Source organism: Equus caballus, chromosome 9, assembly GCF_041296265.1.
Source record: "Equus caballus isolate H_3958 breed thoroughbred chromosome 9, TB-T2T, whole genome shotgun sequence".
NCBI lineage: Eukaryota > Metazoa > Chordata > Mammalia > Perissodactyla > Equidae > Equus > Equus caballus.
Genome location: NC_091692.1, coordinates 51654298 through 51670205, shown reverse-complemented (window position 1 = coordinate 51670205; position 15908 = coordinate 51654298). Strand labels below are relative to the sequence as shown.

The window sequence follows — 15908 nt, the reverse complement described above, 5'->3', positions numbered from 1 at the left end:
AATGAAGGGAAAAGAAAAATACTATATGTGAAGGGATTTAGGAAGGCTAAATAAAAAGCTGAATTAGGCCTAATTCTATCCATTTTCCTTAGGAATATAGTGGGTCACAAGAGTGCTCCAGTGGCTGCCTTCGCGTATGCAGATCCCAGGAATTCTGGGAGAGACACTCAAAGGACCAGCAAAAGCTTTAGTAGGGTTTAACACTTCTGGAGAGCCCCCTTACATGAGGAAGCTGGTTAACAGTTTTCTGCTAGAAGAGAAAAAGTGGCCTAATCATCTGAGTTTAGCTGGCAATGGTGACATGTGCTCTGACTGCCAGACACAGAAGAAAGAAAAGTATTATGTCATATCTATTTCTGAAGACCTATTGGAAGTCTGTTCTATAATCTGACAAGGCAGAGCTGAGCACATACTGTACCTGTACCTGATTTAAATTGCTCCCTAAAAATATTTTGTTGAGGCAAGAACATCTGCTAGCCCAGAGCAACCAAAGTGATGGAGGTCTTAGCTATTCAAACTAGAGAATTAGATTCTCTCAGTAGTACAGAATCAGACATCCCTCAGGAAGAACATACTGCGGAAATCGTCTGAGTGACAGAAGGGAGAGCCCCCAATCTGCAGTGCCCTAAGAACAGGATAAAGGCAGAGGCTGTGTTTTCTCTTAAAGTAGCTGGTAAGGATTGCTACTGTGAGAATTAATTAATGGACATTTTTGTTGGCCAAACCTGAATTCTTTCAAGAAAAATGAGTGTTCCAGCTGAGACAATTAGGAGTGGTGATGGCTCATTGTGCAAGAATCTCAAATATTGTAGATATTAATTTATGTCCCAAGGAATATCAGTGACATTATCTTTCATCAGCCTGAGTAGCTTTCAAAAAGTATATAACAGTGTGAAAACTCAGAAGCAGGAAACACAGTCAAAGAGTGAATAATCCCCAAAATGTGTTAATTGACTCTCCTCTAGGTTCTTTGACCTGATGACCAAGGCCTCTGTTTTGTCCTCTGTTCTATATCTCTGTGCTGAGCTCAGCTCTGCTCCTTCATATCCCACCTAAATGATCCAGGGGCAAGTTCAGATTTACATTATCAACAGATTCTTCAGCCTAACTATACCAAAACTCACTTCCCAAATGTCCCAGGGTAACCTATGCATGATGCAAAATTTATTTTTTTCTTTTTTATTTATTTACTTTTTTTTGAGGAAGATTAGCCCTGAGCTAACATCTGTGCCCATCTTCCTCTACTTTATATTGGGATGCCTGCCACAGGCTTGGCAAGTGGTGGGTGGGTCCACACCCGGGATCTGAGCAGGTGATCCCTGGGCCGCTGAAGTGGAATGTGCGAACTTAACTGCTGCACCACCAGGCTGGCGCCGCAAAATTTATTTCTTAATCTAATGCCCAGATCACCACAATTTTTGACATTGACTTAACAGCATTCATTCTGAAACCCTGACAAAGAACCAAAGCATCATTCTAATCTAGCAGCCTAACAGTACAGCGCTCTGTGACGCTGAAAAGCAAGAGCAACTTTTCTTTATTTTCCATCAACACAAAGCATAGCAGCTTCCACCACCTGAGTACAGTCTGCCCTTCATATCCGTGGGTTCCGTTGAACCAATCCACAGTTGGTTGAATCCGCAGATATGCAACCATGGATAAGGAGGGCCAAATAAAGGATTTAAACATACTGGGTTTTGGTATCCCTGGGGGTCCTGGCAGTAAGCCCCTGCAGATACCAAAGGACCACTGTAACATAAATTTAAAGTCACCGATCTAAAAATATTTCTAAATCTGATTTCTTTTCAGTGTGAAAATTTACAAAAGAAACCTCTCCGCAAAAGCCACACAGTGTTTGACCTACAAGGCAAAGATAAAGTAGCTTACAGTTTACCTCACAAGAAAATAAAATAGAAAAAAGAAATCATACACAAAACATTTTAATATAGCATTTTATGCACTTTGTCACTGGAGAAACCAGCTTAAAGACTACATGTCATTCCCATACCAGGCTACCCTGTTTCTTTTAACACACATAATGAAACGAGGGATAACCTTGTGTATGTGAATATGAGTGAAAAGGCCAATTTGTAACCTGCCCACATTCCCTTACACGGCACATGCACAAATAAGGAAGTCATTCAAGGCAGAATCTAGCACAGATTTGGTTCAGTTGTATAGACCTGGTGTCACCAAAAGTCTTACCTCGACCAGTCACCTGACAGCTTACAGCTACTTTTGTCTTGTTCGGATTTTGTTTGATCTGGAGTTTGGAGTTATGTTGTTTCCAGGCCAGCTCCAGCGCTTTTGTTTTAGTTTTAAGCTTTCTTGGAATGAATGAGTCACTGAGTAGGATTTTACTTAAGTAACAAAAATTCAGAATCGGCTTCCAGTTCCATGTTGCATACATTACTATCTTTATTAACTACTTTACCAATTAATCAGAGAAACACATATTTAAACAAATAAGTGATACTATTTTCCACATACCAAAATGGCAAATTTTAAAAACAGTAATAATCAGAGTTGACAATGATAAGGTGAAAATAAAATATTCACTGGTATAACTTTTCAGATTGAAGTTTAGCAAAAATATTATACCCATTTGATCCAGTAATTCCATTACTAGGAAGGATACTGACTCAGCACAAGGCTGACATAAAGGAAGCCATACTGTAGAAAATAAATCATATGGTAACTTTCAATGGCATCTGATTAACTAACCCAGCTGGATGTGCACCCTCCATGAAATAGACATGCTCTTTAGACTTTAAGGCCCCTCCTGGCTGCAATAAGTTGATAACTTTGTTCCTTCGAGTTCCTTAGGAATGTTATGACCACTGGGCAGAGTCTATGCTGACAGCCATCATCAATGACAACTGAAAGATATGGGTATAGGGTGTTGCTCCAGCATCTGATGCCCATCCAGTAAAATAAAAGATTATCAAGAACTGAAGATGAGATGTCTGCTCCACCCAGGGACCAGATGCCTCCCCACCTAGAGAACAGCCCCCCTCTCCCACAACTGGCCTGTAGTCTGTTCTGTAAGGTGGTTCTTTCAGACATTAGTCAGCCATCTTTCCCTTTGCTAACAAGCTGTAATAAAACCCTTTCTCTCCTACCACCTTGCTTCTTGACTATCAGCATGTCTTGTGGTGGGCAGATGACTCCCTTGGGCAGTAACAGGAATTTATTCTAATGAAATAATCAGTGACACAGACAATAACATACAAAGAAAGGGGGGCTGTGTATAATAGTGAAACACCACAAACCACCTCAATAACAGAGATTAGATAAATTCTGTACTTCCATATATTAAGCTACTTTTCAGTCATTAAGATCAAGAAAATTAAGGATAAGAATACTCTCATTATAAAGCATTGATATTATTTAATTTACAGTATTACAGTTTAGGAGACCAGAATATGCCACCCCAAAATATCCCTCTTTGGCATAAGGATTATTTTGAGTTTATTATTTTGAGGAACAGCAGACACAGGGAAACTCTGAAAACAGAGTATAAGTTACCCTTTTGTAGGGGAAATTTACATTTATAAAGGAAATCTCCATTTGTAAGGTGTCTCCCTCTCTAAAGCAGGAAGAAAAGGGTTACTCTAAATCACAACAGATGCTTCAAATCTGTATAACAAACCTTACCCTTGTTTTCTGTACTTTTCCTGGCCACCTTCCCATAACTTGCCTCCCCCACACCCTTCTTCCTTTGTTTTAGGTGAAGATGGTATTTAAGCCTAAGTTCTAGCCACTTCTTTTGAGTTGCTCATCCCTAAGTTTCTCTCATGTATGTATGAGATATACATATTAATAAACTTCTGTTTGTTTTTCTCCTGTTAATCTGTCTTTTGTTATAGGGGCCCCAGCTGAGAACCTGGAAGAGTAGAAGGAAAAGATCTTTTTCCTCCTCTACATGTAAAATTAAAATAAAGTTTGGTTGCTCTCAAGATCATTAACAAGACATTCATTTTCTTATAAAGCTCCAATAGAATGTGACTTCTTCGGCAGTCACAGGTTTTAGGTCAGCTTCAAAAAGACACCAACGACAATGGAGTGTTATTAGTATAATATGTTGAAACAGGCCCCATGTTCCTCTCTTAGGTTCAAGTTGCTTTTAATAACTGATCGTCTGCTATTGGGGCTCCACACACCAATTTTGACCAGGCCTCTGATTTGATCCAGACCATGGCTCACAATATAGAAAGAATGTGGTAGAGTTGAAAGAATGTGGTAGAGCATACTATTGTTAAATTGGGCTTAAAACCAAGTAGATGGCTTCCATTAGAATTTGGTAACATATCTGGCTCACAAAAACATTCGTGATTTTTTTCCAATTGTTCCCCCGGATTATATTATATCCAATTGTTTATTATAAAGAATTGCTTCCAAAATCAGTAGATATTACTGATTAAATTAGTTTCATACCCTAGAACACATTTAAAATATCCTAAAAGACTATATTTAAGCCCAAGTTACTTTAATATAAAAACAATCTCAGTATCGTAATTAACCAAATTCTACTTTGTGACACACATACACCGAAAATATATGAACAAAAACATATGGAAAACTCACGTAAAAGAATGTGAGTGGTCCAGATATATATGGAATTTTCATTCCCAAGAGATACTTGACTTGTGAAGTCACAACATGGGTGGCAGCCCCAGTTGTCATTGCACTGATCACAGGCTCCGTGAGCAGGAATGTGGCACTGCCCAGTTGTAGCACAAACATGGCCACCTAAGAGGACAAAGGAAGATGAAATTTCCCAAGGTTCCTAGAGGGATTAATATCTGACATATTCTATTTTCATCTTGCACAGACATAGAGAACTAATGTGAAACAGGTTTCTTAAATATTATGTATTCAATATCTTGAGTTTTCTTGAGAACATTACTAGGTTCTAAGACTTTCCAAATGTTATTGGGTACCACTTCAATGCTTCAATGAAAGTCAATACACATTTTTTCCTGAATACTGACTTTTCTTTTTTCTCTCTTCCTAATCACACATGTTACAAAAAAGGGAAATAGCTTCAAATCAGTTAAAATATGGGATTCTGCAGAGAAAATTTAAATTTTCATGATTATATTCATAATTTTTTTAAACATCAAAACAACATGATTCACTACTTTACACACAGTAGGCTTAAAACTTCAAAAGCACTGAGGAGAAAAAAACATTTCTTGAGTTTCTGCTAGGTTCTGAACAGTGGAAACATACTATTTTGACTAGATACTCTGTCAAGTGGCTCTAAAGGGCCAATATCAATAAGAAGATATCAGGACTTATTTGTATATGGAGAAGAACAAAAGAGAGATAAGTTAAAGGGATATGTCTTAAGAAACCCAGGTATCAGTAGAAAAATCAGTTTCCTTAAACATTTCCTTCCTTTTCCTAGCATCATGCTCCATTGCCAAACCATCTCACGACCAGACAAAATCATCAACTCTGAGTAGAAGACGTGCATTGAGCTCTGCTGGGCAATAGATGACAGGAAGAATCAACACTCTCCTCTCTCTCACTGTTAACACTACAATGGTTAGTGTTCTTCCTTTGCCAGAGACAGCACTTTTAGGAGATAGCCCACTCTTTGACTGAATATAACTGTGTAAACTCAGTCACAGAAACTGCAAAAAATAAAACTCACTGTTTTGAAAGTTACATTAAATCACATTCATGAGTATCCACACTGGAAAAGGGACACAAAGTGGGTCATGTTAATGTGTCAATTATGATATTTAGATCTGGTCTTAAAATTCTTGTTGGAAAATAAAATTAATTATTAAAGAAATCAGAGGGAAGAATGGCAATGAGATCTCCTTCTATCAAGAGGTCACAGGGATAAAAATGAGAAGTATAAAGTGCTATCTGGTACCACCAGAGCATAAATTGCAAAATATATAATTTCTATCATATTGCAATACTCCTGGCCAAAGCAATAATGCTCTGAACTTGTGGAGTTTCCTGGGCTCAAATCTGAAGACCAAAGTTCTGATTCTGACTCCACCATGTCCTAGCTTTGTGACTATTGAAAACCTACTGAAATTTTCCGAGCCTCATCATCATCTATAAATCATTAGAGTGATGTCTCTGCTATTTATCTTGTAGAACTGTTGTAAAGTGAATGTGAAATAATATATGAAAGAGCCATGAAACCTGTAAAATGTGTGACATATGTGATGCACCAGAAATATTGTGAGGAGTCATACATATTTACCTAGGATGGAAAACCAGCCACCAGTTTTGAAAATATAGAATGGGCCACCCCACATTTTCCAACTCTGGAAAACTTCAAAGAATTTACCAGTGCAGAAAGAAACATATTTGAATAGTTTGTAAATTAGCAGCTCCCTTTTATTCAATATGTAATACAGAAAAAAATATGGATTGCCAATGTAGAAATCAGGCAATCTGTTTCCATTAACACAGGAACCCAAAGCAGTAGCTTCTACTACTAACATTTTTTCAGAAGCTATGTGTCTGTTTTTTAAAATAGAATGTCCTGAGGGAAATACCCAATCAATCAATATTATAGGTACAAGTGGAACACACCGATCTTCTTGGCAACTCTTATTCACAGTTTCTTCATTTTCATCCTGAAAACACAATCAGTTAAGAAAAACATTGAACCAATTTTTCCCAAGCATCTCTCTACTAGTAAGTTCGTCTCAAATTATGACATTAACTTTTACAGACCATGAGGATGAAATTATCATATTATTGGGGTAAGATAAAGACTACAGAGTTGGATTTTCATTTCAACTAAATGCAGCATACAAGCAATCCAAATCTTTGAAATTGTGAAAACTGTTCACACATGTGGAATTTTACGCATACATGTAATGCTGGAAAGTTCTCATCTGTATGCCAAGCAATCTTATCTTCATTTGTTTTGAGAAGCAAAGTCTTATGGGAGGCCTTGGATAGACCATTTCCATTTTACCTCTGTTTTTCATTTGTTTCCTAAATCCTGGCACCTACTTAGAGAGGTTAATGATTCTCACGCCTAAGAAACAAAGGTCACCTAACCTGAAGTGATTCACCAACCACTCCAGCTAAATCACTATCTTATAGCAGCAGCTTCTTTGTCATTTCTGCAACCTGAATGTTATAAATGGAAAGGTCCAGAAAAACTACAAGATATAAAAAGAGTTCAGCCGTTTCAAATGTTGCAAATATGTGTACCTCCCTTACAACAGAAACCAAAAAAGATGGAATATCCTCCTTTAAAACTTATCCAAAGATATTTGTGTAATATTCTACTCATACACATTTTTGTGCTTTCAAAAAATCTTCCCAGAAAAGGATAAATTCCTCAAATGGAGAATTCCTGACTCTGAAAGGTCAACAAGACTCTTAAGACATCATTTCTGATACAAATCACTGGGTATGTGAAGGATGACTGCAAACATGTGAGATTTAACAGATAGAACTCTGGTTACCAAAAGTACCTTGGACCTTCAAGTATGTGAAATGAAGGCCCTTCTAGAATATTTTGCTTGGAGGCCCAGTATTTAAATTTTATACCAACGTTAAAGACTTTTTTAAGCTAATGACTCAATAAACAGCCACATCAGCTCCTTTTACTAATAATATAGATGATAATAACTCTAATCTGCCTAGCCAATTCCCCAAATTTAGCCATGCACATTTAATGAGAAATTTCACACAATATATTTCAGCTCTTTGTAGTGATGCTGATGTTCTGGGCTAATGCTGAAAACCTTTGACACACTTTATCGAGGTTCATTAGCATAACAGGATTTCATAATGCTTCTATAAACACCATGTGTTCTATACAAAACGAATATATCTCAGATTTCAGGCCATTTCTTGAAAGTGGCCTTCAAATAGTGAAAAAAGAAAAGGGTGCACAGCAAAGAACTATACTCCTCAAGTGGATGGACTATAGCATGTGTTTCAGTTTCCATCAGTTTGTCTGCAATCTGGCTCTTACGTTGTACCAAATCATTTATTTATCTCTTCAATGAATATTTATTGAATACCTACTAGGTGCTAGGCACAGCATTGTTGCAGAATAAAGAGATAAAGATACAGTTCATAATGTAAAAGACCATACAAAGAGAGGTGAAGTGATGATGTTGGTGGGGAGTGGGGGGAAGAATGTTAACTAGGAGCATAAAGAACTGTAACATAGGTGTTATTAGGAAGGTCAAGTCTAAGAAGCTGTTTGGGTGGGAGCTAAAAGGTTAAGAGCTCCTTGTTCTTTCTTGAGCAGGCATGCAAGTTTGGGGAAGAGAGCTAAACTATTCATGACTACAGGAGAACAGTTGGAGTGCTGCATAGGGATATGGCAGAAAAAGCCTCTGTCTGACCAGAGAACTTGAGAGAACAAAATGTCAAATGGATACCTATGCAGTTATGTGCTGTGGAATTCAAAATATAAAACCCTTCTCCATACTATTCAGTGGACAAAGGAATGAGCCATGCAAAGACATGGATGAATCTTAAATGAATACTGTAAGCGAATGAAGACAGTCTGACAAAGCTACACAGTAGTTTAACATAGATGGATACATATAGAAATATATATAAATATGTTTACATACATCAGTTAATATACACACATATATTTCCTTGCTCTGTCAGCTGAAATGGCCTAAAAGCAACAACACCCTAGTAGCAACCAGCACACCTAGCACACAGATGTTGATCTCTAATACTGTTCACAATAAAAAGAACCAGAGTTTCTTACAGAAATGGATGATTCTAGGACTGGGACAAGAAAAATATTCTACGAGCCTGGATCATCTTGTAGTGCCAGAAAGCAAGGAAGTGCCCCCAAAACAAACAAACAAACAAATACATAAATAAATAAAAGGGGTATGTCAAGGAGGGACACAGGAGCCAGCCAAAAGAGCTCCCAATGCCCAGAGCTAGACTAATCTGAGGAACAGCACAAATACGCTAGTATTGGATTATGACCAAAAGGACAACATAAATATCCTTGAGTCCATACCAATATAAACGATTGATTAAATTTAAAAAATGGGAGAGCTCTGTGAAGAATTCCAATAATTTAAGTAGATACTCCCCACTCCTTACCTTAACTTCTCACTTAACATAACTCCCATCTCTTAAGTGTGGACCGTGCACGTTGACTTCTTTCCAAAGAACACAGTGTGAAAAGGGGGAAAATAGACTAACAACATTGGAGATACCTGACAAACACTAGTTCAGCCAGGTGATCAAGGTTAACATCAAAAGTGATGTTATGTTGATAGTCTATACTCTTGATATGATGTGACAAAAATGTCACTCTATTTCTCTGATCTTTCTCCTAAAAACCCACAACCCCAGTCTAATCACAGAAAAACATCAAACAAATCCTAATTGAGGAATATTCTACAAAATACTGACCAGTAGTCCTCAAAACTGTCAAGATCATCAAAATCAAGAAAAGTCTCAGACAATTTCACAGTTAAGAGGAGCCTAAGGGGAGACAGGACAACTTAACGTAATGTGGTATACTGGACGGGATCCTGGGACAGAAAAAAGAACATTAGGTAAAAATTAAGGAAATCTGAATAGAACATATGGATTTTAGTTAGTAGCAATATATCAATCTGGTTCATTAATTGTAAATAACACATCATATTAATGCAAGATGCTAATAATAAGGGACAGTGTGGATGGGTGAGCTATGTGACAACTCTGTGTAACTTTATTGCAACTTTGCAACTTTACGGTAAATCTAAATTATTCTAAAACAAAAAGTTTGTTAAAAAAGGAAAGAAAAAAGAAAACCTCCTTCACCTCTCCCACAGAATACTCAGGTAAGCCTACATTTCTCCCCAGTGTGTGTGCTGTGCATGACGGATTCCTGAGTTTTGCATACATGGCACAGGGGAAAAGAGGGACTCTTAGAGGGGCTCCAGACAGCTGTGTTTCAGAGGTATGGCATGTGTGCAAACAACCACACCAAGACAAGTGTGCACACGTATAAAAGAGAGGAATAGAAAACATGCCACTAGATTGCAGAGGGAGAAAGGAATACTTCTCCATAGGGGTAAAATTGTGCCTTGACATTTAAGGAGGAATCCAAGAGAGAGATGTTATTAGAAAGCATTCCAGAAAGAGGGAAGAATATGAGTATAAAGCAGGACAGCACTTGACATGCTCAGAGGACACAGAGTTGCTAGTTTAGAAGGAGCGCAACTAGGCAAAAAGGAGCAATAGAAAATAAAGCAAGAGATTTTGAAGTCAGAATACGGGGCACTGCAAAAGTAGTGAAAAGGGAGCTTTGCGAGAGTGAGTGACATCACTCTTCCATACATTTATTAAACACCTAATTTTGCCAAGAAGTATTCTGCACATTAACTCAAAAATCAGAGCTGTGCTTTGGTAGAATTAATCTGATGATAGATTGTGGAACGAGTAGCCATTTAAAAGGTTAGTATAAGAGAAGTAGCTAAAGGAAAAATGACAAAAGCACATAAACAGGACACAGCAGGAACAGAGAACAGAAAACAGCCAAGTGTTGGACTATCCAGGAGGCAAATCAATTATATGCTTAGGAAACAAACACAATTTATTTTTTATTTGATTTTTTTATTGTGGAATATATCAGAAATTCACTGGGCTTAAGAATGATTTTTATTTGGAATTACATGGTTTAAGGCGGCACTATAATCTTTTCAGTTCTCAGACTTTTCCAGAAAAAAATAGCTTCTAATGCAAGAAGCAGTGAAAATCAGAACCGCTAGGGATGGACAATTTGACTCTTCTGCCTTCCTTTCTGTGCCAGCCAAAGAAAACAACAAAGTCGTAAAATGGGGTGACTAGAGCATGATATCATTAAAAGACACAGAGGAGAGGGAGTTTAGGAGTGGTTGTATTTTTAGTTTTCATCAGGGTACAGCTGTGGGAAGAGGTGGGAGATTTCATTGACTAGGTCTCCACATTTCAGCTGGATGGATCTGACAAAATTTATGACCAAATTAGAAAATTATAATACAATTTCTTTACTCCTTTTTCATTAAAAACTATGTTACAACTTAAACAGATACAGACACATTCTCTGTCTTCTGGTGGGAAGTGGAGAGAGAAAATGGTAAATAAAAAGGTAAGAAAAAAAAAACCCTCAATTTAATTTTGCTTATTTAACAAAGTGATACCACTAACATTTAATAGACCTTTTGGAATTAAAACAGTCTGTGTTCTACAGTGTCACAGTCCAGAAAGTGAGGTAAATATGTGAAAAATATCTCCTGGCAGATTGAAAGGTCCTGTAAGGGAAGTCATGAGCAATGTTTGATGGAAGGATGTGGGAGGAATCACTTATAACCATGTTCAGAGATATCAGGGAAGGTTTCTCTGAGATGATTACATTTGAGCTGAGCGTTAAAGGACAAAGAGGAGTCATACAAGTGGCATGGGAAAGGGCCTTGAAGGTCTCGAGAATGGCAGGCACACAGTTGTGCAGCCAAGGTCTTCCCCCACCACACAAGTCATGCCTAGCTCAGACTGCTGCTACTATTAAGGAGGTAAAATTTGGAAAAGAACTAGCACAATGTCCGGCCCTAGAAGCTACCGGATTGAGTTTCCTTGCTTTCTTTCTCAGTAGCAGCTTAGAAAGCTATGCATCATCATAGTTAGAACATATACTGAAGTCCAACTCCTGCTCAGCCAATTCCTAATCATGAGATTTTTAAAAAGTCACTTTACCTTTCAGTATATATATAATAGGAAGAATAATATTACTTATTTCATAAAATGTTGATGGGAATTGAATGTGTGAATACATGCAGTAAGCTTAGAACAGAGCTTGGCAGATAGTAGGATAATAAATATTATTACTGTTTTTAATGAGAGGAATTTTCATTTTTATAATTTTAAGAATGTTATGGCGCTCATTTTATTGTTTATTACTTCTTAGCTTCACCAGGTACAAACACAGCTAGAAAGATTTAGATTAAACAGAGTAATGACTTCCTGACTGTAATGGTTGTGAAAAACAAAATATCATGAAAAGAGATTTAGATTGTCCTCCTCCTGCATTATAAAAGAAAGGAGTCGATGATTTTTCTGGAAGGAGTAAGCATGATGTGTTGAATAGCCAGGTCAAACTAGTTTATATCTTAAATCCTTTCTACATTCATGACCCTCTTATTTAATACGCTCAAAAAAATGTTTAGTACAAAACCAAAAGTAAATGGAGAATCTCCTATTTAGGTCTGCAGCTGGTTTTTATCATCCTTGAAGAAGTAAGACTGTGTGCTTCCAGAATGCACTAGTATAATAATACAAGGCTCTGTCATGAAACACTTCCACCTGTGTCACCCCACGCTTGTGCAACTGTCAAACAAAGGAGCCATATATCCCCATGTCCTCCAGGGCAGAAATCTCGACCTGTGGTTGCTTGAGAAAAGTAGACCTTGGGAAAACTTCCAGAGGTAAATGGGCAGGGGACAATACAGACCCCTCTAAGTTCTTGGAAAAAGGAATGGGCAAAGTGCCCACCATGGAGAATAATAAAAACTACAGGGAGAAGAGAACAATGGTTTTAAAAGTGCCTTAACTTTTATTGAGTGTTTGTTTCCCTAACAGAAATACTTATTAATACTGGCATTTTAAATGGTTCCACCTTGCCTTGGAATTAACACCTCATTTAGATAATGTAGAAATACTACAAGCAACACTCTCTGACCACCGTGTAATAATTCTGGAAATTATGAGAAAATTAAGAAGCAAAAAAGCCCATTCATTTGAAAATTAAAATCCTTTGCCTAAACAATTGCTGGGTGAAGGGGGAAATACAAACTGAAATCACAGAATTTCAAAAAATAGTGAAACTCTAACTGATAATGAAACACTATCAGAATCTATAGAATACATTTCAAGCAATAAGCATAGGAAAATTCATAGCACTAAATGCTTTTATCAACAAAAATGAAAAGGTTATAATAAATGAATTGAATTACCAGCTCAAAACCTAGAAAAAGAACAAATAAACTACGAAAACAAACAAACAGAAAAAACACATAGCAAAAGGAAAGAAATAATAAAGATAAAAGCACAAATAGGAATAGAAAAAAAGTAGATCTACTATCTCAAAATCCTGTGCTGTTTTTTTTAAAAAAAGAAGAACTAACAAAATAGACAAACCACTAGCTAACATGATCAAGGAAAAAAGCGCAAATACAAAAATAGAGAATGTCAAAGGGGAAAAACGTTAAAACAAGAAATTGTTTAAAACTCATAAGAGATTACTTTAAAGACACGCATACAAATAAATTTGAAAAGCTAGATTAAAAGGATAATTTTCTAAGGAAATCCAGAATGCCAAATTTGACCATATTAGAGATAGAATGCTTAAGCTGACCAATTTTTGTAGAAAAAAATAGAAAATATTATCAAGAAATTACCCCAGAAAAGAGCCCCAGGAAACAGATGATTTCAACGGGAGATCCTTTAAAGGAGGATTCTACAAAACCTTCAAAGACTAGATGCTCCCAAAGTGCTAGACATTGCTGAAGAGCATTGGAAAAGAACATCAAGAAGAATGTAGAACATCGACAACTGGATCTGATAAAGACAGCATATAAAAGAAAACAACAACCCAATATGACTGAAGAAAATGATGCAAAAGTACCAAATAAAAAATTAATAAACAGAATCCAAACCACATTAAGAATAAAATATACCATGACCAAGTGGGATTTATTGGAGCAATTTAAGGTTGGTTCAATATTAGGAAATCCATTACTATAATACACCATATAATAGATTGAAAAGAAAAAAAAGACATGATTATTTGTATAGATGCTGGAAAAGCCCGTAGGAATGTTCAACACTTTTTCTAATTTTAATTAAAAACACAAAATATAAAACAATACATAATTTCTTAACGTGAAAAAATATATACTTTATTCTTAAGGCCAGCACCTTAATGGAGTCACTAATGGCATTTTGAATAAGCTCAAGAAAAGGCAAGAAAGCCCACTCTTTCCACTATTATTTAACATTATAATAGAGCTATCACCTAATGCAATTGGACAAGAGAAATTGCGGTATATTAATTTGTAAAGAAGTTAAAAAATATCTCTAGAGAATCAATGAACAATAAAATGAATTTAAATAATGAACTCAATAGGATATCAGGATATACACTTAACATACAAAAATAACTCAAAAAATAACCAACTAGACAACACAATGGTAAAGACACAAACAATAACCAACTAGACAACACAATGGTAAAGAAAGCCCCATTTATAATAGCAACAAAGTGATTAAATGCTTAGGAATAAACTTGACAAAAATGTGCAAAACCTATAAGAGGAAACACTTCTGAAAGACACAAAACTAGACTTGGACAAAAGGAAAGGCATACCTGTTCTTGGATAGGACAACTCAACATATAAAGATGTCAATTTAACACAATCCCAATAAAAATAAGAAGCATTTTTTTTGTGTGGAGCTAGACAAGTTGATGCTAAAGTTCATTAAAAAAACACAAACATGCAGGAATAGACACGAACACACTAAGAAATAAAAACTACAAAGGTGGACTGGTCGTGTCAAATATTAAACCATACTATAAGTCTCCATAATTAAAATAGTGCCACTGTCACAAGAATAGACGTACTCACCGGTAGAACAGAACAGACAGTCCTGAGCTAGATCTACATAAATATAGAAATAATAAAGGTGGCATCTTAAATCACAGAAGCAAAGATGAGCTTTTTAATAAATGTTGCTGGCACAACTGGTTAGCCACTTGGAAAAAAGATAAAACTAGATGTGTATCTCACACCATACACAAGCATAAACTCCACATTGATTAGAAAACAAAAGGTAAAAAAATATATATATATAAATGTAAGTATGTAAATGTAAAATATGTATACACATGTATATAATAGAAAGTAATTTCATAAATTAAACAAGAAAAAGTACGGTGAATTCCTCTATAAACTCAGTGTAGGAAAAAGCTTTCTAATGGTGATTCAAATCCAGGGGCAATAAAGAAACAATTCATCAATTTGACTACATAGAGATTTTTTTTAATTGCACGGTAAAATAAAGCCAAAGAAGAATGGCCAAATTAGAAGAAAACATTTGCAGCATATATCACAGATAAAGGGCTAATATCTAACATATATAAAGAACTCTTAAAATTTGAGGGGAAAAGAACTAAAAGTCTGATGGAAAAATGGGAAAGATATATGAACAGACAATTCACAAAACTAATACAAAATGGCCTTAAACATATGAAATGACGTCAACCACACTCAATTTAAGAAATGCAAATTACCCTTGAATATGATTTCTCACCTACCTGATTGGCTAAGATTAAAAAGTCTGACAACACATTCTGTTGGCAAGGCAGAGGACATCTCATACACTTCTGTGGGAATGCAAAATTCTGTAACTCCTTTGGAAGGAAATTCGACAATATCTAAAAAAACTACATATGCACTGACCTTTTGATCCAGCAATCCCATTCTAGGAATTCACTTTGAACAGACACCACTAACAATATGAAAATATATATTCATATACATATCAGCATTGTTAACAATTAAAAAATATTGGAATCAACCTAAATGCCCAATATTGAAGATATGTCGAATAAACTATGGTATTTCCACACAATTGAGTACTATGCAGCAATAAAAAGGCATAAAGGATTTTTTTAATAAGCTGATTTGGAATGATTTCCAGGAATCATTAGGTCAAGAAAGAAAAATACAAAAGAATACTAACTTTCAAGTAAGAAAGAAGTGCAAATAAAAAAAATACAAGTATCTTCTCATTTTGAAAAAACAAACAGGAAGTATAAACCAGGAATAAATAAGACAGGTTACCTCCAGGAGGTAGGTGAGAATAGGGTGGAAAGGATGGGGAAATAGGACTAAGGGGTAGGG

General features: G+C 36.1%; 1 protein-coding gene across 14 annotated transcripts in view; it reads right to left on the bottom strand.

The window, feature by feature from the left end:
• SLC26A7 (solute carrier family 26 member 7) overlaps positions 1–15908 on the bottom strand; it is a 132265-nt gene that overhangs the window by 72333 nt on the left and 44024 nt on the right. For 12 of the 14 annotated variants that reach the window (XM_070222268.1, XM_070222269.1, XM_070222279.1 and 9 more), the window contains one exon: positions 4588–4752. The exons of the other annotated variants lie outside the window; for them this stretch is intronic. In XM_070222268.1, the coding sequence (XP_070078369.1) occupies positions 4588–4752 (165 nt within the window). The remainder of the gene's footprint in view (positions 1–4587; positions 4753–15908) is intronic. 14 annotated transcript variants of the gene reach the window in all.